Raw genomic sequence first — 23,845 nt, 5'->3', positions numbered from 1 at the left:
TTTTGAAGTGGTTTCTCACCCCAAAAAGTTCTGAGTGGTTAAGTTAGCACAATTTTAAAGATACTAAAGGCTCAATTTTCATCTCAGAAGGGTAAAGGGAAAAACTCCAAAGAATAAAAAGATTACAAACAGTATTGCTTTTTTTGTTAAGGAAATGACTTAAGAACAGTAACTATTAACTCACACTTCTACTTTCTCACACTAATTTCATAGAGACACAAATAATCTCCAATCATATTTTTGAATTCTTAATGAGAAGGGAATGAGATCAAAGAAGAAGAAAGCTATCCATATGAACAAAAAAATAGCAGGAAAGAACTAGAAATAATGTGGGTAACCAACCAATTGCTTGAGCAAGTCTATGAAGGTAATGGAATACACTGTAAAAAAGGACAAAAGGGATAAAGCAAAACCAAAAGAATGAAAAAATAGAAGACAATGTAAAATATTTCTTTGGAAAAACAACTGAGCTGGAAAATAGATCCAGGAGAGATAATTGAAAAATTAATAGACTACCTGAAAGCAATGATCAAAAAAAGAACCTAGACATCATCTTTCAGGAAATTATCAATAGAAACCGCCCCGATATTCTAGAACCAGAAATAGAAATTCTAGAACCAAAATAGAAATTCAGAGAATGCATGATTATCTCCTGAAAGAGATCCCAAAATGAAAACTCTCCAGAATATTATAGCCAAATTCCAGAGCTCCTAGGTCAACCTGAACTGATGCAAAGTGAAATGAGCAGAACCAGGACAATATTGTTTATAGCAACAGCAATATTATGTGATGATCAACTGTGAATGACTTTGCTATTCTCAAGAATATAATGATCCAAGATAATTCCAAAGGACTCATGATGAAAAATGCTATCCAACTTCAGAGAAAGAACTGGTGGTGTCTAAATGCAGATCAAAGTATACTATTTTTTCACTTCATTTTTCTTGTGGAGTTTGCTTGTTTTGTTGGTTTTTGGTCTGTGTTTTCTTTCACAATATGACTAAAATGGGATGTCACATGTCTAACCTATATAAAATTGTTTGCTGTCTCCGGGAAGGAGGGAAGGAAAGAATCTGGAATTCAAAATGATAAAAAACAAATGTTAAAAATTGCATTGACATGTAGGAAAAAAAATATTATGAAAGAAAAAAGGACCTGATATTTGGACCAGCACTTACAGTGCTCATCTCAAATCATCTTATATTTTACTTGTCTATTTATTCAAACATATTGCCCAGTAGACTAAGTTCTAATGAGGACAGGCACTATATTTTTGCCTTCTCACACTGCCCACCAGTCCAGTATTATGCAAAAAACTCACCATTTAAAAAAATCCCCATATAATACCCTCCTCCTCCTATAACTACCATAATTCCTAACTGGTCATGGGGAATGAGTAAAGCTGAGATACTGATCTATGCAGGACATCTTCAATTTGTAACTCAGTGCTCATATTGAGCACAGTGAATTGAAATCAGAGTACTAGCAAGGCCTAGGCATGGGGTCTTATGTCAACACAGGTCAATAGTCTTTTTTTCCCCAAGGTGCTGTATACCCTCAAAAATGGGTAAGCCAGTATAAATAAATCAGACAAATCCTTTACTATGACAGGAAAAAACTCTAAAGACAATTCTCTGATGGTAGATCCATACTATCATATTCCTACTGGCATCTTAATGTGAAACGAAAGAAGAAAGACAGGCCAGATAATGAAATCTAGCAAGTTCACTTAAACCCACACAAATGAGGTCAACCAGGTAGAGAAAAATCTAATACAATCATAGGACAAATCTGCTGATCAGATCAATTCCAATAAAGTAAGGAACAGAAAAGATAACAGTGGAGGAAGACAAGGATGACAGAATTGGAAGCATCAATGGTAATGTGGTATCACTCAGGTTCTCTTTCTTCTATCCTTTTCCCAAAATGACGAACCAAAACCACTAAAGAGCTAAACCACTAAAGAGAAAAGAAGGAAGTTATCTAAAGTGGGCTTTGGACACCGAGCCATACACAAGGCTGTATCCCAGGTTCAAAAAAGACTTTCCTGGTACCAAATGCCAACAAAGGATAGACCCTTTACCAGAGTCTAACGGTGCTTGAGATCACAACCTCCCAGATTCCCTGGTAAGCTCTTGGGTCTTCCCAAGATATATTACTGGTATAACTACCTATCCCCTTTTATCCAAACAAGATTCATCATGAGGATAACAAGGAATAGCGGAAAGAAGATGGCATGATGACAGATTTAGAGATAGAAGGGACCTCAGAGATCTTTGACTCCTGGTCTTCATTACCATCTCTTTAGACCATTGCAAGAGCCTAATAGTCTCCTTGCCTCTAGTAACCTCAAATGGGCTTTGGGGCTTTTCTCCACTCTTCAAAGCACCATGTTCCTAAAGCACATGTAGGACTGTGTCACTCCTGTGCTCAGCAAACTTCTGTAACTGCTGATCATCTCCCTCTAGGATCAAATACAAATGCCTCATCAACTACAAATGTCACATCAAGTCTTTTGCAATCTGGCTCCAATATACCTTGTATATAAAGGAGGTTTGCTATAAGGAGGTTTTTATATGCATCACTTTCCTTCATAAATCTATGGCCAACCCAGAGGTGGCAAATACTCAGCCAGTGGCCACAACACAATATTTAAATCAGATTGAAATGTAACTGTGACAATGATCTCCAAAGGACTCATGACAGAAAATGCTGTCTACCTCCAAAAAGAGAGCAGGTAGATTTAGAGTACAGATCAAAACTTTTTTCTTGTCTCCTCCACCACCCCCAAACCATGGCTGATGCAGAAATGTTTTGCATGACTGTAATAGGTATCGTATTTCTTGCTTCCTCAATGGGTGGGGGAGTGGAAGAGAATCTGAAACTGGAAAAAAAAACTTTTTTTTAAAATATGATTGGGAAATATTTAATGAAACAAAAAAACCCCCCAATAAATCAGATGGTTAATTTGTGGTTATCTAAGTTAGTATGTAGTCCACACTACTATAGCAGCCAAACTAGCCTTGCTATTGCTCATATAAAGACGTTCCATTACTCAAATCTACCACTCTACCACTACTTCCTAGAGTCCCTTCAAACCTCCAAACCCATCTCATCCATGAGGTTTTTGCCCTGCTCTTCCTTCAGCTGGTAGCACCTCCTTCCTCTCTGAAAATTTTGTATATAATTCCTACATACACATGGTTGTGTCCACCTGTAAAATACAAGTTTCTTAAAGGAGTGAGATATCTTTAAAGTGTCTTCAAACACAGAGGATTAATTCTTTGTCCAGTATGGAGAATGAAGTCAAAAGATAAGAAAGCAGATACGCCCCAAACTAACAGACAAATGCTCCAACAAACCTCTCCGTGCCGATGGTGATGGTGGTGGTGTCGTCGATGGCGTATTGAGGGTGTTGTCTTCAATGTCAATCTGGTTGAGAGTTTTTTACCTGTAGCATCCCAGGCATAGATATTAAAGCTTGTTTCTAAATTATGGAGGTGTAGAAATCTCTTGACAATGACAACACCATCGGCAGTCACTTTGAATCTTGAATCCTCAGAGAAATAGGCATTTAGCTTTCTTCCAGAACAGCTTTCAAAGTGAACTGCAAAATACATACACATCTGATGAGAACTAGTCAGATCAATATAGAGTGGACACTTTGCGGGGGGGGGGGGGGGGGGGGGGGGCAGTCTTTGCATCCCCAGTCTCTAGCAGAGTGTCTGGCACATAACAAAGACTTATTTGATTCATAACAGATGGAACCACACCCTTCCAGGGAGTTTTGAGAGGAAAGAACACTCAATTCATCCACCCATCAAGAACCAAACATTATTACTGGGCAAAAGGGGTTCAAATAAGTAAAGAGCCTGCATCAAGCTACAAACACTCTTCCAACAGGACCTTTGAGATACAAGATTCCACAACCCAAATTTCTGTTGTTATTCAGCCTTTTCACTCTTCATGACCCCATTTGGGGTTTTCCTGGCACAGATATTGGAATGGTTTGCCATTTCCTTCTCCAGTTCATTTTACAGATGAGGACACTGAGGCAAACAGGGTTAAGCAGCAGTGGACAAATTAGGGTACATGAATGTAATGGAATACTATTATGAGACAGGAAATGATAATCAGGAGGGCTTCAGAGAATTTTAGGAAGCCTTTTTTTTAATCATTTATTTTTCTTTTCCATGGGAGGGAGGAAGGAAAGAATAATTATTAGGCACTGACTATGTACTTTACAAATATCATCTCATTTGGTAATGAGAGAAACAGGAAAACAAATTCATGTTAATTAATTTTTTTAAAAATGACATTGACTTGAGCCAACCTATCTAGGTACAATGACATGCCATATCACTTGGTAGCTAGAAAGCTAGAATAGGAAGGCCTGGGTTCATGTGCTGCCTCTGACACATAGTAGCCATGTGCTACTTCCAAAGTCACAAATTCACAGTACCCAAGGTGAAGTGCTCAGATTCTAAGTTGGAAAAGTATTTCTAATGTTTAGTGGTAGAATTTCCTCACCAAGAGCTATTGGTACCAAAGAAATCAGATGGCTCAACCATATTAACACAGAGAGTCCCAAAACAGGCCCTATTCAGGGTTCTTAACTTCAAGGGGTTATTTTTGCTTTTGAAATAAATTCTAAATTTGAAGTAGATTTTGAAATTCTGGGATGTCAACATGCATTTATTTTTCCCTCTAAATTGCTACTAGGTACTTGTAACTTCTCTGCACTGTGATTTCTGCTAAATCAAACTGCTTTAACATGCTAATTAATTCGGAGATTCCCTTTCTGCTACCTGGCCAGGTGTTGCTGAATTTGTTTTAAAAAAAAAAATCTCTATGAAAAGTTTTGGCTACAATTCCTTTTTCCCCCACCTGGTGTCCCCCTAGGCAATATTTTGGATGCCATGTTTCTCTCCAGTTGTAGCAAAAAAACAGCCTTTCTTTTGTCCAGCTCCCTCATTTCACAGATGAGGAAATGGAGGCCCTGAAAAGTTAAGGACTTGCCAGTGTCAGAGCCAGGATTTAAAGTCAGAAGACCTGGATTCACCTTCAGTATTTTCCTCATCACATACTGCTACTTAGCCTTTAGTATTTCCAATCTGGACCCAAGGATTGATCTCACAACCACCCTCAGCATTGTTTTAGGACCACCTCTGAAGGCAGAGATTATATGGTACCAAGAAACTGCAGTGAAAGAATCTGGTTTGATTCTGGGTTCTGCATCCTGCGCCAAGTCTACCTCTGGCGCCTGTTTCCTCCTCTGAAAAGAGAGATATGGAGCAGTTCAGGGGTTTTCAGTCTTTCTCATGTCATGGATCCCCCCTCCAGCAGCTTGCTGAAAAACCTATGTACTGCCATCTCAGAATCATGTTTTTATATCCATAAAATACACATGAAGAAAACCAACCACATTGAAATATATCAAAGGAATTTTGTTTTAAAGTTCTTAACCTCAAGTTAAGAGCCTCTGACCTCATTCATCTCTAATTCCTTCACTAAAAATTTGGCTCTTTCATTAGGCAAAACTGAAGACAAGGCAGAAACACTACCTTGTCATTCATATTAGCTCTGAATTTGTCTGCCACCAGTCTCTGGGTCTCTTTCATTAGGCATAATTTGTAACAAGTCAGAAACCATGCCTTGTATCCCCTATTAGCTCTGAATTTGTCTATGGCTCAGCCTAATTCTGGAATTCGTTTTTCTGGAAATTTGCATTTCTCTGCTGTCTGCAGAAGAGCTACCAAGCCAGGAGAAGGGGCCAGTAGCTTTTGAATTTGACTTGGCTGCCAAGAAGGATTTGAGGAAATAGCCCTGGCTGTGGGCAGAAGCTTTCAGAAGTGTGAGAGTCACTGTATTAGAAAGGGCCACAGAAACAGCACCTGGTACTTTGTCCTACTAGCCAAGCTGGCTCCACCTGCTGATTCCTTCCACAAGCAGAAATGGAGGGAAATGAAAGTTAGACATTGGGTGGTGGCGGTTGGGTGACTCAGTATCCAACAGTCCCAGAAAAGGCAATGGCTTTGGAGAGAAAGTCACGGAAGCACCTAACTCTAAATAAAGCCCTTTTCAGACTTAGTCAAGGCCCCACCCCAGAGAAAAATGGAGAGGGGAGTCCCTGCCCATCAGTCCCAAGGAGAGAGCTGCCTCAACCGGAATTTCAAGATCCAGTGTAGGAGCCGCCCTTTCTTGAAACCTGAACCTTTTCTGCTGATGGCTGGAGAGATAAGTAAGAAATAGGTGGGAAGAGAGGAGAAGGATTTCAAAGTTGTGAGGAAACTGTGATTAATCCTGCCCAGGGAGGGACAACAACTTCAAAAGCTGCTGTCCATTAGTGGTTGGGCCTTCTCTAAAATTACAATAATAACTCGGTCCATTGGAGAGAAGAGTGTGGTGTGGAAGCTAGGAAGCCTGGTCTGAAGACTGGCTCTGTGAATCACAACTGGGCAAATCATTTCACTCCTCTCTGACTCAGTTTCATTTGAAATGAGGATATGATGCCACAATCTGCCCCTACCAATTTTCAGTGGGGAAATCCTATTGCAGATAATGGCAGTTATGGGGACACAGTGGATGGTGGAGTCTGGGAAAGCTGAGTTTGAATCATGTCTCAGACAGTTGTCTCGCCCTGGTCTAGTCACTTCACTTGTGCCTTGGTTTCCTTATCTGTAGAACAAGGATAAGGGTGGCTGAAAGAAACAAATGAGATGATATATGTATGTAAAAGGCTTTACAAAACATTAGAGCATTACATCAATGTTAGTCATTGGGTCTCTGAGTGACATAATGGATAGAGCGCTTGCTTGTTGTAACTGAATCAGGGAAGACCCGAGTTCAGATACTGACTTAGAAACTTACTGGCAGGTAATTCTTTCATCCTCAGTTTTCTCATCTGTAATTTGGGGAAATTGAAAAATGGCAGCTACTTCTCAGGGTTGTGTTGAAGATCAACAAAGTATAAGTCCTTTGTAAATCTTTAAGTACTTTATCAATGCTAGCTACTATTACCCCATCAGCCCTATACACATGTCTGAGGTTCTTAGGATGTATAAATCACTTCACTTGCTGGGGCAAAGTCTACCCCATCCCCTATTTCCTTGAATGAATATAAACTTGAAATTTCTCAAAGTATTTTAATAGAACATATGAGAGGCACAGAAATCATCTGGATCTAAAACAGTGACATCCCAGTTAATTAAGGTCTTTTGGTCAAGGGGAGGGGCTTTGAAACATTCCTACTTTCTGCATTTAACCTTGAGTTGCTCCTCCCCAATGGAAGGTGAGTTGGGTGGGCAACCCAAGTCTGTCCATTTGCAAACTCCTAGCCTCACTAGACAGATGAGTAGAAAAAGAAAGAACTAGACCTAGCCTGAGGAAAGCCTGCTCACCAGGTGCGTTATTTCCATGACCAGGTGGAGGAGGAATAATGAGGAGAATTCTCACACACAAGGTTTGCATTATTTATTGGTTTTGCCTGGTTTGGGAAGTCTCCCCACAACATAAAAGAAATCTGTTGAATTTCCTGGCATTTTGACACTTAAACTCATAGCCTTACCCACCAAAGAAACAGGCGTGACCTCAAAGACAAGATCAGAGCATTACCGGACACGAACCAGCTTACGAAGTTTATCTGAGTCACCTTGAAATTGTACATGTGACAAGCAAAGACATCTGTCTCTAACATTATTCATATTAAGATGAACAGGAAGGGGGAAATGGACAGAAGAGAAGAACTTAGGGACTGGGCTTTAGATAGAAGGAAGTCTCAGGCACTGGGCTAAACACTTTACCAATATCTCATTGGAGGTTCAAGGCCTGCTTTTTTACAGATGAGGAAACTGAGGCCCAGAGAAACTAAGTGACTTGCCCAAAGCCACACAGGTTATAATAGAGCCAGAATTCAAATGTAGGTCATCTAACTTCTTAGTTTGGCCCTTTGTGAACAGAAATCCAGTAAAAATTTCTTGCCAGGCTAAACTGATCTAAGTACTAATAACTAAATCACCCAGTTGTCTTTCTTGGTGGACGGCCCTATGATTTCTAAACACTTACAGTCATGAAAAAATTGGTAGATTTGGAAAATGTTAGTTCTTGAAAAGGCCCCTGATAATTCTGACCCAAAAAGCTTTCCAAGGTAGTAACTGAAAAAGCAATTTTGAGAGTTCTCTAGTAAGGTGTAGGGTGGGTAATGGGGAAATTAAACTAAATTAAATAAAAAGCTTCCCACCCTACAACCTTCTGGAATGTGTACTAGAGAGGACCAAACCCTATTTCAGGGGGAAGGCGATCAGGAAAGCCCAACAGTCACACCAATGGAAGAGTTTGGCTTTGGGGTCAAATATTGAGATCCAGGGATATTCACTTTAGGTCACTATGTTTCGTAAACAAAAATGAATCAAAGTTTTCTCCATCATCCAGCTTCTTAACCTCAAACATTTTTTCAGTCTGAGATAAGCCACTTGGAGTCTCACATTACACGTAAGGAATTCTTCCCAAGCACATACAAAGCTCCTTTTAGAAACTCTCATGAGCAACCCACCTGAACTCCATCAGGACCTCCCCTTGACAGAAGGCAAGCATGTGACCTTGGGAATGGGGAGTTTATTTTCTGTGTAATTTAACAAGTTTTATGAAACAGTCCTGTATGAAGCAAGTTATTTATGGTCACCACCCACATCAGCTCCAATCCAAAAACAGACCAGACCCTGCTATGAACATGGCTCATTTGACAAAAACCAAACACGGTAATAGCTAGCATTTATATAATACTCTAAGGTTTGCAAGATGTTTTACATGTTCCCTTACTTGAGCCTCATGAAAAGTATAGCAGGTCAGGGCTATTATGCCCCCATTTTACAGATGTGGAAATTAAAGTTACCAACTTATCCAGTCATATAACAAACATGGTAAGATACATATATACTTAGGAGTATTTGAGATGTAACTCAAATCCAGTCTCCAGATCTCCATAGTTATTCTTTTCCCCACTATATCACACAGAAAGCAGAAATCCTTCATTTTGGGGTAATCATCCAAACTGAAAAACGATGGGTTGTGACTTAAGGCAGACCACTAGAGTCAGGAAGACCTGAGTTCAAATGCTGCCTCAGAGATGAGGTGACCCTGGGCAAGCCACTTAGACTCTGTCAGCCTCAGTCTCCTCATCGACAAAATGGGAATAATAAAAGCCACTTACTTTCCAGGGATGTTGTGAGGATAAAATGAGGTATTTTTGCAAAATGCTATTTTAATTTTATTAGTTGGGGCAGGTAATCAGAACTAGGGTATCATCATGCTTATACAAAAGAGTAAAATGAAAGACTAGAGAATGTGGCTAGACTCATCCAGCTGACACTTTCGATGAGTGTCACGCCTTGAGCATGATTTCCCCTCTCTCAACCAAGGTGATCATCTTAAAAAGGTCAAATGCAAGTTTTTGTGGGAAGGTCCCATCCCCAGGTCCTACCAACCAGACAAGGTTGACTCTCTCGTCCCTGGACCAACCTAAGTTTGGCTGCCAGGTGAATTTCATAAGCAGTGCCACCTGTCAGGGCATGGCCTCCTCACAATCTGTTTAGCAAGAACAAGATGCACACAGATGAAATCACTGACCCTTGGCAGCAGCATTCACCACCTAGGTCTCTGTTTCAAGTCATGCTAGTTTCTGAGCACATGCCTGGTTGGTTTTATTTTATTGGGCAGGGCTCCAGCTTCACCTAACCTCTACTTCTCATCCACAAAGTAGGGATAATAATATTTCAGCAAAAGGCTATGGCCTTTAAGGGAAAAAAAAACCCCAACACACACATAAAATAAGCAAAGCCTTATGCAAATAATTGAATCTTAGATTTAAAATTGGAGGGGGCCTTGAGAAACCATCAAGTACAAGACTCTCATTTTAACAAATGAAGAAACTGAGGCACAGCGAGGTCAGTTGACTTATCTGAGGCAGGATTTGAACACAGATCTTCCAGACCCTAAGCCCCATGCTCTACTGAGTACAACCCAGCGGCTTATCAATGTCAGCTAGTATTATCAAAAAATTCATTCAGTATTAATAGTACAATTACTCATTGACTTGACTTGTATTAAGCACATTAAGTATGTGCAAAGAACTACAGAGAAAAAATATGACTGGCCCTTCTCTCAAAGACTTTCATATTCTATTCTACTAGGAGGTAGAAAATATAATAGTTCTGCAGATAAGTATGTGACAAAGTAGGCAGTGATTAGGGCAAAGGAGAGATCCAGAAAATAGTAGAAAGTAGCAGGGAACACAGGCTTGTGAAGGGAGAGGAATCTGGGCAGATTTCTTGGAAGAGATAGTACCTGAGCCTAGAAGAAAACTGGAAATATAGAGATGAGAAAATGCAAGCCAGGCAGAGGGCATGGATAGAATGAGGTGGAAACCTCTACGCTAAGGTACAATTTGACTGAAACATAAAGTCTGTGAAAAAGTTATGCCAAATAAAGTGGGTGGCCAGTCTTAAATGCTACAGGTGTAAAACTTTATGTTTTAACCTATCAATGCATCATATTGACATGTTTTTCAAGAGGGAATGACAGGGTCAGGCCTGCACCTACTTACCTGTGACTCCAAAAATCTAGGATGTGAACTCCCTAGCAACTGGTTCTTACACTTAGCACGATGGCACATAGTAGGTACTTAATAAACGTTTGATTAGCAGTGTAAATTGATAAAGCTTTCTGGAAAACCATCCAGCAATATGCAAAAATGGACCATAAAACTGGCCAAACCTTTGGACCACTTACTGGGACGTTGTGATACCCACCCCCTTTCCTCCTTCCCTTTTCTAGAAAAGTCCTTGTCTGTTCTTGGACAGCTGGGGCCTCACCGGGAAATCCCTACTGCTTGCATACCTGCGTCACTGGAGACAGGAAATCAATGAGACATATTTGATCCAGAAACCTTCCCAACTGTCTACTCTGAAGATCACCAAGAACCCAGGTGTCCCACACACCCACTAGGAGGGATGATAAGAGTTCTGACAAAACCCGGATGTGCTAACCCTAAGGTGGGCCTCTTGGCCTGCTGACCTTTGTGCCTGGGGTTCTGCCAACCTCCTTGGTTTTAACACTGCTCTGATTGCTCTTTGCCCCCTGCTCCCAAACCAGGCAGACTTTCACAAGGGTGAGAGTTTAAAAGTATCATAATGCAAAAGAAAAAAAAATAAAGGTGTCCTATCAATAAAAGCCTGTTGTTTTATGAATAACTGGCCTGTCGAAATTGACCAAAACTTATAAACACAGCTGTTACAGGCTGGGATGAGAATAGTCCAGGTTGTGCCACTTCCTAGCTGTGAGCCCTTGGGCAAGTCTCAATCTCATAGCTGTGTTTCTTTATGTGTACAATGAGGATTTCCACGATCAAATATGAAAGCAGTTTGAATATCTTTATACAAAAATGAGATATCAAATCCCAGCTCTGCAATTTATTAGTGGTGAGATCTGGGCAAGTCATAACCTTCCTGAACCTCTATTTCCTTTACCTGTAAAATAAAGAAGCTGATCTGTAAGATACCTGATAGCTCTAAATTTAGGATCCCATGACCATCAGCACTACCAGGATAAAGCATCCATCTATTATCTAATTTTTAAGTCAACGATTGTTAAAGGAACCTTGTACAAGGTACAAGAAGAAAGGCCAGTTAGAGGGATAGAAGCAGCTCAAAAAGCAATTTCATTCCTCCTTTTGTTGCTGTTTGGGTCATTTTCAGTAATGTCTGACTTTCTGTGACCCCATTTCCTTGGTGAAGATACTGGAGTATCTTCCTGATATATTCTCTCTCCAGTTCATTTTACAGATAAGGAAACTGAGGCAAACATGGTTAAGTGACTTGCCCAGGGTCACACAACTAGTAAGTGTCTGAGGCTGGATTTGAACTCAGGAAGATGAGTCTTCCCAATTCCAAGCCCAGTGCTCTATCCACTGTGCCATTTAGCTGCCCTTCTTTCTCCTAGGGATTCCTATGATAAGTTTTCCTCTTTTCATGTTCAGTAAAGCTTAATTAAGTCACTTACTCTACTCAGTCTGTTTGGTACCATCTGATGCCAGAGACCCACCCACCCTCTCTCCAGCCAAAGCAGTTTGCTCTGGGCCCAATACTGAAGAGTCATCCTCAGATCCCACACCTGGACTGCTGGAGGGGGGGAAACTATGTGCTTACTTTGTTGTGCAACAAAAAACAAATGGAAAATGGGAGCTCTGAGGCTCTTCCTCCCCTCCACTAGCTGCACGGCTTCCATGTTAAGTATAGTGACTTCGAAACCCTCAAGAGATTATTCACAAAAGCCATAAGCCATAAGTGAAACTGACTGCAAGCTTCACAAATTTAAAGCTGGGGGGAACCTCAGAGAGCAAATGGTTCAAAAACTCTTTATCTTATAGAACTAGGAAGTTTAAATGGATATGCCCAAGGTCACACATGCAGAAAGTCAGTCAACAGCAAAGTGGGAGATTGGAATCCAGGTCCTCTAACCCAAACCCAGTCTCTTTCCATTGTGCCATGCCATAGTTAGGAATGGATTTCTTATGATCCGGTTCAGCCACTTTTTTTTTTCAGCCATTCTTTTTCCTCTATTTGGTACAAGAACTCATTTGATGGAAGGACAAGTGAGAGGTGGCAGAAACAACTGGCCTGTGGAATCTGGACCTACCTGACAGTGTCAGGTCACTTGCCCAGGCCTTAGTTTGCTGATCAATAAAGGATTTCTACTGCCCCCTCAGTGATAAAGCCAAAGACCTGATCTCTGACCCTGTTGTCTCACCGTTCCCTACCTTGTATGGCCTTAAGAGCTGGCCAATTTTCTCATCTATCTTTTTCCCTTTTCCTCCTACCTTCTCTTGGCTAACCCTTAAAGAAGCCTTTATGTTGGATTTCCAGGCAGTTCAGGGTGACTCCTGTGTCACACATTCCAGCACAGTGAGTAAACTCTAGAGATGCCAAACCTTTAGGCAATGAGGTAGTAGTGATAACAATGAGAAGAAACTCTGAGGAAAAACTCCTAGAATTACCACGTGAGTGAGAAGCTCCCTGTCTTCTCCTGTCTCTTCTAGTCAGAGACTACCTGCTTCCCCAAACAGTAGATTAGGACTGTGAGGAAAAATCAGCTGGACTGTAAATCAGAAGGCACAGGTTCTGGTCCCTGACCTTAAATAAGGTACTTCCACCAGTTAAAAAGGTTTCTGCTCCTGTTCTTTCATCAGGTTAAAAAAAGAATAAGATGATGATACTGGACCGACCAAACATAACGCAGTTTACAAAACACATCAGTTCAGCCTCATTTGATTTCCACTCTAACCCTGCTAATGATTCCATTCTACAGATGAGCAAAACTGTGGCTTAGTAGCTTCACCCTTCTCAACCTATTTCCTCATGAGTAAATGGAGGACAATAACAGTGCCTCCTTCACAAGGTGGTGATGACTAAATGAGACAAGAGATGTAAAGCACTTTCTAAACTCTAGTGCACTTTAGAAATGTGAGCTGGGAGCTAGGAAGCTGCTTGTCCAGGATTTCACAGCTGGTAAGTGCCACAGGAAGGATTTGAACACAGGCCTTGCCCAATTTCAAACTCAAGGACTCCAAGTTCACAGTCTATACTCCTCAGAGCTGGTATTCTCTATCTTTCCCTATAACACATGCTGCAAAGGGAAGATGGAAATAGATGGGCAATGGATCCAATTGTCCTCAACGAAGAAGGGGAACTGATGATGTAAAAAAAAAAAATAAATCACCACCACCACCAAGATATTCATTAAAATGTAGAGAAAAAAAAGTGGTGGTAAAGGGAAGGCGAGGTGACATACTAATTCTTTAAAAGGAGTAACCTGGTAAAGGCTTTGTTAACCTTTCCGATGAGACCTTGGTGGGGGTGGGGGGGGTGAGGGATGCTGTGTTGCCCATACAACATCACAATGCAAACATGCATTAATCCAGAGCAGAAGCTCCCCAAAGAGTTAATGGACTTTTGTGACAAAGAATTTTGCTGACATCTATTTCATAAAAACTGGAAGGCTTTTGTTGGACTCAGAAATCTTGGAATGGTTCAAAGATTTCTCTTTTTTTGCAAAGTATCAACATTTCCTCAACAAAACATAGAACTGGCTTGAAACGCTTTTGAGTTGGGCCTGCTGGGAGAAAGTGTTGTCCCCCTGCTTCTGACATTTGGGGCAAAATTCCGCAACCACTCAACAGAACAGCTGGAAAAGAAAGCTAGAAGCGGGGCGTTTCCCACAGACGATGCTTCGGGATTTTTTTTAGGTCACATGGATGTGCAGATGACTCCAGAACAAGCACCCGCTTGTCCAACAACTCTTAAAGGAGTTTCTAAAATGCATGTTGGCATCGCTTTTTACTACTCACAACAATGGAGCATTTATAGGAAACGCAATTGCTTTCTAATGCAGTTAACAGAAACAGCTTGGCTACAGTGGGCCTCAGGGGGAAGAGAGTTTAACACTTGATTCCTTCGGGAAAAAGGAATATAAAAAGATCAAGGCTTCTGCGAAGGCAGGATAGTCACACAAAGGCCTCATTCCAGTCTTCCACCGCAGTTACGTCCCTGCTCAACAGTGCGGTGGAGAGGGAAAACCAGAGCTTCGAGCCTGGCTATGCTACTTAAGAAAAAAAGTAATTCTGTTCTGTTACAAAGGAGGGCACGAAGGGAATTTGTGATGTAAAAGAAAAGAAAAAATCCACCATGACATGAATAAAAATTAGAACAACAAGGGTAAGTAATTCTCTCCTAAGCATCAGTTTCTTCTTTGGGCCTCAGTTTCCTAATCTGCAGAATGAGAGGGCTAGAATGCTAAAGTCCCTTCCATATCCTACGACCTTTTGAAAGTATTCCACATCTCTTAATAACCGTGTGGAGCTGACAAGGTAACAATTCACATAATCAAAAATTTAATAAACCATTGCATGACCAATAATAACAGTTCTTTGCTCCAGGCACAAATAAGGATGAAAAGATGGTAAAAGCAGGGATTCCAGGGATTTAGCAGATTATAGGACTGACGGGGGTTCTGGCTGGCAGCCTCAAGGATTACTCAGCACTGGACTCATTGCAGATACTACCCTAAGGAATCCAAATTGAGAGCTGGGCCAAATTGAGAGCTGGGTGCCAAGTCCTACATGTGGTACCAGAAAGAATTGGATGGACTCACTCAGGAGACCTGGGCTGATCTGCCCCTCCCTAACTCTAGGAGTTAGGTTAGCTTATGGCCACCAGAATACTCTTCTAAGTGCTTAGGGATGTCCCTCTGGCACTTATGACTGGGTCACATTTGGTTTTTGATGGGAAGAGTTCTCTGCTTAGTTCTACTTCAAAATAGGCTCCAAACACACCTGTCAGATTGGCTAACATGACAAAACAGGATAAATGTTGGAGAAGATGCGGGAAAATTAGAACACTAATGCATTGCTGGTGGAATTGTGAACTGATGGAACCATTCAGGAGAGCAATTTGGAACTATGCCCAACAGGCTATAAAAATGTGCATACTCTTTGACCCAACAATAGCACTTCTAAGCCTGTATTCCAAAGAAATCATAAAAATGGGAAAAGGACACACATGTACAAAAATATTTATAGCAGCTCTTTTTTGTAGTGGCCAAGAACTGGAAATTGAGGGGATGTCTATCAGTTGGAGAATGGTTGAAAAAGTTGTGGCTTATGAATGTAGTGGAATACTATTGTGTTGTAAGAAATGATGAGCAGGTAGGCTTCAGAAAAACTTGGACTTACATGAACTATGTTGAATGAAATGAGCAGAACCAGGAGAACATTGTACACAGTAACAGCCACACTGCAGGATGACTGACTTTGATGGACTTGGCTCTTCTCACCAATTCAAGGATCTAAGACAACTCTCCAAGACTCATGATGGAAAATGCTGTCCACATCCAGAGAAAGAACTATGGAGTCTGAATGTATATTGAAGCATACTATTTGCCCTCCTTTTCTTTTGTTCTTCTTTCTCATGGTTCCTCCCATTAGTTTTGACTTTTCTTTAGATCATGACCAATGCAAAAATTGTTTAATTATGAATGTATAAGTAGAGTCTATATCAGATCACATACCATATCTTGGGGAGTGGGGAGAAGAGGGGGAAAATTTAAAACTCAAAATATTATGGAAGTGAATGTTGAAAGCTAAAAATTAATTATAAAAAAATAGGCTCCAGAGTCCAGGCAACAACCCAGCAAAAAGGAGATGGGGGATCCTCGCATTCAGGAATACATTAATGGTGTTAGCCTGCCTGCCTACCTAGGAGGAGGATGTGGGGCTTTGAACGTTACACTCAGAGACTCTGACCTACTTCATCAAAGTAAAGGCTTTGGCAAGTTGGACAGGACCTTAGTGATCATCTGGTTCATCATCCTAATTTTATATATGAGGGTCAGAGAGGTTAAGTGATTTGCCTAAGGTCACACAGCTAATTGGTAGTAGAACTGGGCTAGAATCCAGGTTTTCTCTCTCCTAGTCCCACTTCTCTTCTCAGTTTTTTCACTTAACCTCCAAGAGCTCTTCGAATGAACACTTTGTCCAAGAGATTCCTGCCCAGGGCTTTGAGACATCCATTGCTGATGTCACAAGGCTCCCCTTTATCTCTTCTGGAAATTGTTAAGGCTCTGGGGTGTATTCTTGTCCTTGGACTGTTGGATCTGCCTCAAGTAGGTTTCCTGAAACTGATCTAGTCTGGCCCTATTAATTGGTGCAGGTAGGCTACATGTCTGTGCTGGCATCTAAGATTAATCTTCTTAGGTCTTGCTGCCCATCAAGAATGAATACCATGATTCCTTGCCCAATAAGAACTTCCCCCTCCCTTTTTCCTGATTCAAAACTCAGAGGGTGGGCTTTTTCAAAGCTTCTTTTAGGAAGTGTAATTCTGCCTCTCAGCATCACACATTTCAGAAATGGAAAATTTCAGAAATCTCAGAAATCTCAATGACCAGCTAGAACAAAAATCTTGATTATGGCATACCCTAAAGGATAGTCAGATAACCTTAGCTCAGTGATCTCGTTTTTTGGAGTGGAGCAAAGCCCAAAGACAATCTAGGTTCTATGCCTGGTCTTTACCACTCAACAGACCCTAGGCAACTGGGCAAGTCACTTAAGTATTTCCAAGTGTTAGGTAGCCTCATCTGAAAAAAACGAGATAATTGCCACCTGCTTGCCCTCCCCACCTCATGGCTGTTATAAAGATTCAGTCAGTAATAACAGTAAAAGCACAGCTGGGTCCAGAGTTTCAGCATGACTGAAATCAGGGTTCATGTGGGCCCAGCCACTCTCTCCTCATGAGATTCCTTCCCTTCACCGAAATGGTGAATATTATCTGTTACATTATGGTGACAGCCGTGGTTAGGCCACATATCCTTCCCATCAATGCCTTCAGGGGTAGGGGTAAGTCAACAGCACTTTCTTTTATCTAGGCTTCCCAGAATATCCCAAATGGCCCTAGGTCACAACTCCCTTACCCTTCTCCTTCCTAAAATAAATGAGGGTAACAAATCAGAGTGGGGGGTGGAGGAAGAGAGGGAAAGAACCAAGCTCAAATGGCTGTTTTACCCAGTTGAGAGAGAGAAAGGGGGGGGGGGAGGGAGAGGGAGAGGGACAGAGAGAGGGAGAGAGAGAAAGAGAAAGAGAGAGTGAGGGAGGGAGAGATATTGATTCACTCTTAATTGATTAAGCCAAACTAAATACCACAGAGATCCTTTAAAGGCATTTCATAGGGGGAAGGATGGGTTAAAACTTTGGAATTTTCAGTTAAACTAAATTTCCTTCTAGCTTGTAGAACAAGTTATTCTCTCCGAGCCCTACAGCAGGCAGGGGGAAGCAACAAGGTGGCCCAGTAGAGAAATGGACTTGGGAGTGAGTGGGATAGACTTAGTGAAGACTCCTCAGATTGTAATTTTTCTCCCAGGGGTGAGGTAAGGCCTAAAGGCTCAAGGTTACAATATTTTTAGAATAGAATAGTTCCATATAAGGATATAAAACTGTGTAGTGTATTAGGGTCTCAATGATTGGACAAAACTTAAATAATTCCTCGATGTCTTCATTTCAAAAGGGATTGGTTAGATTTCGTGTCTAGAATGTAAGACCATATTCTCAGCTAATGAGGATAATGGTCAGTGGGGGGAGGAGGGACTTGCGTTAGGGTCTATATAAATTACTGTCCTGTTCTTTGTCTTCGGCTTTCCTACTCCTACAGGTGAGCCCGGCTTCTCGAGAATCGAATAAATCACTTTTCTGTCATCACTTTGAGAGGCCTCTGAGTAATTGATTTATGTAGGGACCTGAGCCATCCCACACAGGAGTCAGGAAGACCTGAGTTCACAACTTTTACTAGGTTACTGAGCAAACCACTTAACCTCTGTCTGCTTCAGCTTCCTCATCTGTGAAGTGGGAATGTTAATAACATCTTTGTCACAGGGCAATTGTGAAGAACAAATGATATAATATTGATGTAAAGAGCTTTGCAAACTTTAAAGACTAGCTATTGTCTCTCCATGTAGTCCAGTGAAGGATGTAGTGGCTGTTCATTTTATGTCAAGGCCTAGACAAAAGATCACAAGGCCCTTGTAGATTTGATATTCACTGTGCGAAGAGTGCTAGACTTGGGAGTCCAGTGGGTTTGAAGTTCAATTTCCAACCCTACCTGTGTGAAGCTTTTGTCAAGTCACTTCTTCTGGGAGCCTACATTTCCCCCCATTCATAAAATGATGCCAATACCTGAACTAATGACACCTCTTCCCAATGGTTGTGCACTTTTGTAAACCTCAAAACTCTAGAAAAAAGTGAATTTTTCATATTAAGGATACTGAGGGGGGGAAAACAGGCTCATGAAAGCCATTTTCTAAAATGCCCAGAAGAAAACAGAACTTCAGAAGGAAACACAGACAAGAGGGACAGCTTTGAAAGTACCCTGTTTGATGTATTATATACTTACAGGAACAAAAATAGCCCATCACACATCTTGCTTCTCTCAATAGACGTCCAAATTCCATGTTACTGATCATGGGATTCATACTGCCCTAGCTCTCATCCTCTCTTCTGTGGCCAGTGCTTTGTCCTGGACTCATACCCTTCCCTTTACTACCTTTCTATTCTCTACCTTTTCATTCTCAGCACAAAAGAAGCCAAAGTGGGTGTCATATTCCAGATGGGAGTTGTTTGTTGTCTGAGACAGATAACGCTTGGCATCTCATTATGTTTCAGCTGCAGCTGGATGGACTGAGTTGCTGACAGTGCAGTTAGTATGTTGACACTTGACAAGGCCCATTTACACAAGGCCTTTGGGGAATTTAAATAGCACAGGAAGCTCCCTCCAAGTGCTTTATGTAAATAAAATCAGCTAAACACCTTGGAAATGCTAGGGTGTTTGCTCCCAGGTTTTATCCTGACAAAACAGGTTTTCTGGTCCAGCAGGGAGATACCAGAAACCTTAATTAGTCTAAGCCAGAGTTTCCCCACCCCTTTTTTAAATGTTAACACCCAGAGCATCTCAGGATGCTTAGAATAAAGTAGCCAAGAGGGCCAGAAGCAAAGATTCCTGCCAAGAAAATCAATTTCAGAGGAGAATTATGCATTAACTAAATGCAAAGGCAGTCATGCTGTGGGATGAAGCAACCAGCTAGCTATCAATGCCAGATTTAAATACTTTCTGTTCTCATGCTTAATGCCTGAATTCTGCTTAGTGGGCAGGGGACAGAGGTTACCATCTATCAAGAGTCAGGGAAGGGTAAGACCTACGGAGCTTCAGGTACTCTTTCACAAACACCCTTTTAAGCCATTAGACAAAGATCTTTGAGAAGCCACAGTTTTGATTATACAATACATCAGTTATCTCTAAGTGTCCATTTTCTTCTGGAGTCAGGTGACTCTCGTTCCCAGAATCCCTCTGGTTTATGGGAAAACTGTAGGCATAGCAAGGTCATTTATACCAGGCTGTTCCAGTGGAAGGGTCACCAGGGAATGTTCTACAAAGCTCAAGGAAGGAGAAGCACCATTAATCCAGAAGAGTATTGAACAATTTTCTAATTGTTAAGCATGTACAAAAAAGTAATTTACAGAGAAGATTATGTTTTTTAAAAATGCTAAACACAGGGTTTGGTGCTGGAAAGAATCTTGGAGTCTGCCTACCTCAACACCTCCCCCTGCCAATTTTACAGATGAGGAAACGGAGTCTAGGGGAATTGTCCCAATTTAGCAGATCCAGGATTTTTCATTCTACACCACTCCTCCCCCTTTTCATCTTGACCAGTGATTTATTTTTTAAAGCACTTCCCTGGCCGTATAATTATAATGACTAGAGTTGGCTTAGAAAATCTGAGAAAATGTTCCTTGCTTCCTTTGCAAAGGTGGGGGAACTATGGGTGCGGAATACTCTTCTCCTCTCTCACCCTCCTCCCTTTTAGTTTTGATTCTTTGTTATAAGGGATGACTTATGCATTGTTTTTAAGTGAAATGATATCAATAAAGCTTTTAAAAAAGCTACCTTTCTTACGCAGTTTCTAGAGAATAACAGTAGTAAAGATACCATACATGCAATCTATATTTAGAGATTTTAGGGGGTCCATGAACTTAAGATAAAAAAAAATTTACATCCTTCCTTTCACTAACCATTGATTTCCTTTGTAATCCTGTGCATTTTGTAACATGATTGTGAAAAAGGCTCCACAGGCTTTCCCAGGCTCTCCCCGTAAGTTGTAGAACCATTGCTGACCTGCCCTGGTAAAGGGGAAGTTTCCTAACCAGGAGAAACCCTACGTGGATGAAAAGCCAGGTGGTCACAACACAAATCACCGCCTTTGGAAGGTGACCATTCATCAGATCTCCACACCAGCCCTGCTTTATTAAAGGGGAGAGAGATGTGACATGACTCCACCAATTAAGTGTCCTAATTATACACCTGGGTTGTGATGACTATGCATCCCTATATCCAGCATCTTACATAAAGAAAAAGCTCATGTGCTTATAAAAGCCCCTATCATCATAAGAAATGCCACAACTGATTCTGTAATCCCACTGATGCCTATAGATCTGAGTATGAGTGCTGTGAAGAGGTAAAAAAGATGGGGCAGCTAATTAAAAGGTACAGATGCTGCCATGTTTTGAATAGACTGGGAAGGACTCCTCTGTGAGATCTTGCCAACAAGTAATTCCTATAGATGATGCTGGGGAGAGGAAGATGGCTAGACCCACTTCCTACGCATCTTTTCTGAGGACAGACATGGTGTAATGGTAAGAACACTGGATCTGGCTTTGGAGGATTTGAGTTCAAAACATCTCTCCTACTTCTTACCCCTGTGACCTTCATTGTCCTCATGTGTAAAATAGGAGAACAAGATTAAATAAATAAAAAACTGCATAGCTACAGAAACTTCCAGCTTTAAATCCTACGACCGTGACCAGATCTTTGGGAACTATGCCTTGGCCAAAAGAGATAGATGCCCATCTTGGAAATGTCAAAAGTCTCATCTATTGACAAATTTAAATATAACATACTTTGGTGTCACAGTGGATAAAATGTTGGGAGTGCCTACAGTCAAGAAGACCAGCGTTTGAATCCTGCCTCTGACCCTTACAAGTTGTGTGACTCTAGGCAAAGTCAGTTAACCTCTCTCAGCCTCAGTTTCCTTATCTGTAAAATGGGGATAATAGCAGTAGCACCAATCTCAAAGGGTTGTTTTAAGGATCAAACAACATAGTATTTATAAAGCGCTTTGCAAATCTTTAAAGATATATGCACTCAAAGTGCTAGGTATTATTACTGTTAACGTTATTTAATTAGAGGTTAGTTTGCAAGGTTAGTTTCCAAACCAATCTCCAAAGATTTAGGGTCTACTACGTTATGTTAGGGGCAGTTAGACGGTACAATTGATAGAGTGCCAAAGTAGTTAACACTCACTGGCCCTGGAGTCAGAAGGACCTGAGCTCAAATCCAGCCTCAGACACTGTGTGACCTTGGGCAAGTCACTTAATCCTGTTTGCCTTGGTTTCCTCATCTGTAAAATGAGCTAGAGAAGGAAATGGCAAAGCTCTCTAGAATCTCTGCCAAGAAGATCCCAAATGGAGTCACAAAGAGTTGGATACAACTCAACATGTTATATGAGGCACTGAGGGAGGTATAAAATATTAAGACTTTTTCTGCAATAAAAATCAAGGAGGACAGTTATTCAACAAAAACAAAAATAAAATATCATTAGAAGGCATAAATCATTGCTATAGACCATGGTAAAGGCCTGGGTGTTTGAAATTCTTGAGGAGGGGGGAGTGCCTTCCAACTCCTTTGACCATTTCTATAAAGGCTCTGGACTCCTCAGACTTGTGTTTTTAAATGCACAAAATCAAATATACAGAATTATGAAGGAAATCAACTTTGACAAAAGAAGTTATCAAAATAGTCAAAACAAAAAACCCACATTTATGGGCCCTGGGTGAAGAACTTACCAGATCACAATGGGCTGAAGTGATCAGACACCAAATATTCACTTGAATATTTGGGCTGAAAAAGAAGCTAGATAAGACTTAAAGCATCGACATATCATTATACCAGGATAGTGCTGAAAGAAAGCTTGATAGGAGCATATTTATGGGAACTGCTGAGGTTAGGATGTTAGAAGTATAAGCTAATTTGTATCAATTATCCTTCCTTCCTTTGGCATCCAGGAAGGGTTTGGGTTTTTTTGATGTTTATTATAAAATCCTTTATTACAGTTCTTTTCTCCAAAGTTCCACTAAGGCATGGAAGGAACCCTGAGTCCCAGAAGACTATATGCCTAATGAGCAGAAAACCTCAGTACAGAGCTAGCCAAGACCAACCAGCCAAGCAAAGTTCTCCCAAACCCGTACCCCTACACTGACCACAGAATGAATTTGAATCAGGGCAGTTTTTAAAAGACTGGATATCCTAAATCATTGAGGCAAAGCATCTACATTTCTAGGAGTATGAGAAAAATCAGGGAAAAAAAAGTGTAAAATCCAAAGAAGGGTTTCTATAGAGGCTATAGAGCAGCTTCATGGAATGAAACCTGGACCGAGTGTAATATCCTTCCTATCTTCTCAAAAACCACAAAGACACTCCTACATTTCATATTCACACTTTCCCTTTGCTAGTACCACAGAGACACTTTATGTGGCCACAGGCATGAGTCAGCAGTAGGTTGCTGTTTTAGCCACTTCATACTGCCCATGCTCCATACTCCCATTAGTTGATGGTGGATCTTATCACTATTGTCAGAGAATGGTCTTCCTGTCTTCAGTTACTCATCCACTAGAGGGGTTATGAGCAGATTACTTATCAGTTACAGTGGTCAGACCTGAGTTTAGTGTTCAACATTTTTAAGAGAACTGGTAGGTTTTTACGTTGAGATGTTTTTTATGCTATATTATGTCATATTAAGGCTTACAGAAGATGAACGAGAGCCAAAGGAGAGGGAGACATCTTTATGTCATGGGCTCCTTGGGCAGCAATCCTGTGAAGTTTATGGACCTGTTCTCAGAATGTTCTTAAATGCATAATACCAAATCTATAGAATTACAAAGGAAACTATTATTATTCAAATTCTAATTTTACCCCACTCAAAGCCAAGAGGACCAGGAGTTGAAATTAAGCCTAGGTAGAATTATTAACTCTAAATGAACTCCCCTCCACCTCTTAAAATCTCTAGCTTCCTTCAAAGCTCAGCACAAGCTCCATCTCCTCTCAAGAGGTTGACTGGTTATCTATTTGCTTTTCCTTCTAGGTGGTAAGTGCTGTCATGGGTCCAGATTGAAGATAAAATCCTTGAGAGAAGAGGCTGTCTT

General features: G+C 40.9%; 1 protein-coding gene across 1 annotated transcript in view; it reads right to left on the bottom strand.

The window, feature by feature from the left end:
• Nucleotides 1-23,845, bottom strand: part of LOC140521413 (cadherin-1-like) — a 64,410-nt gene that overhangs the window by 21,966 nt on the left and 18,599 nt on the right. The window contains exon 3 of the mRNA XM_072636416.1: nucleotides 3,363-3,607. Within this exon, the coding sequence (XP_072492517.1) occupies nucleotides 3,363-3,607 (245 nt within the window). The remainder of the gene's footprint in view (nucleotides 1-3,362; nucleotides 3,608-23,845) is intronic.

Source organism: Notamacropus eugenii, chromosome 1, assembly GCF_028372415.1.
Source record: "Notamacropus eugenii isolate mMacEug1 chromosome 1, mMacEug1.pri_v2, whole genome shotgun sequence".
NCBI lineage: Eukaryota > Metazoa > Chordata > Mammalia > Diprotodontia > Macropodidae > Notamacropus > Notamacropus eugenii.
Note: the sequence above shows the minus strand (reverse complement) of the source record. Positions and strands in the feature narration are given on the sequence as shown.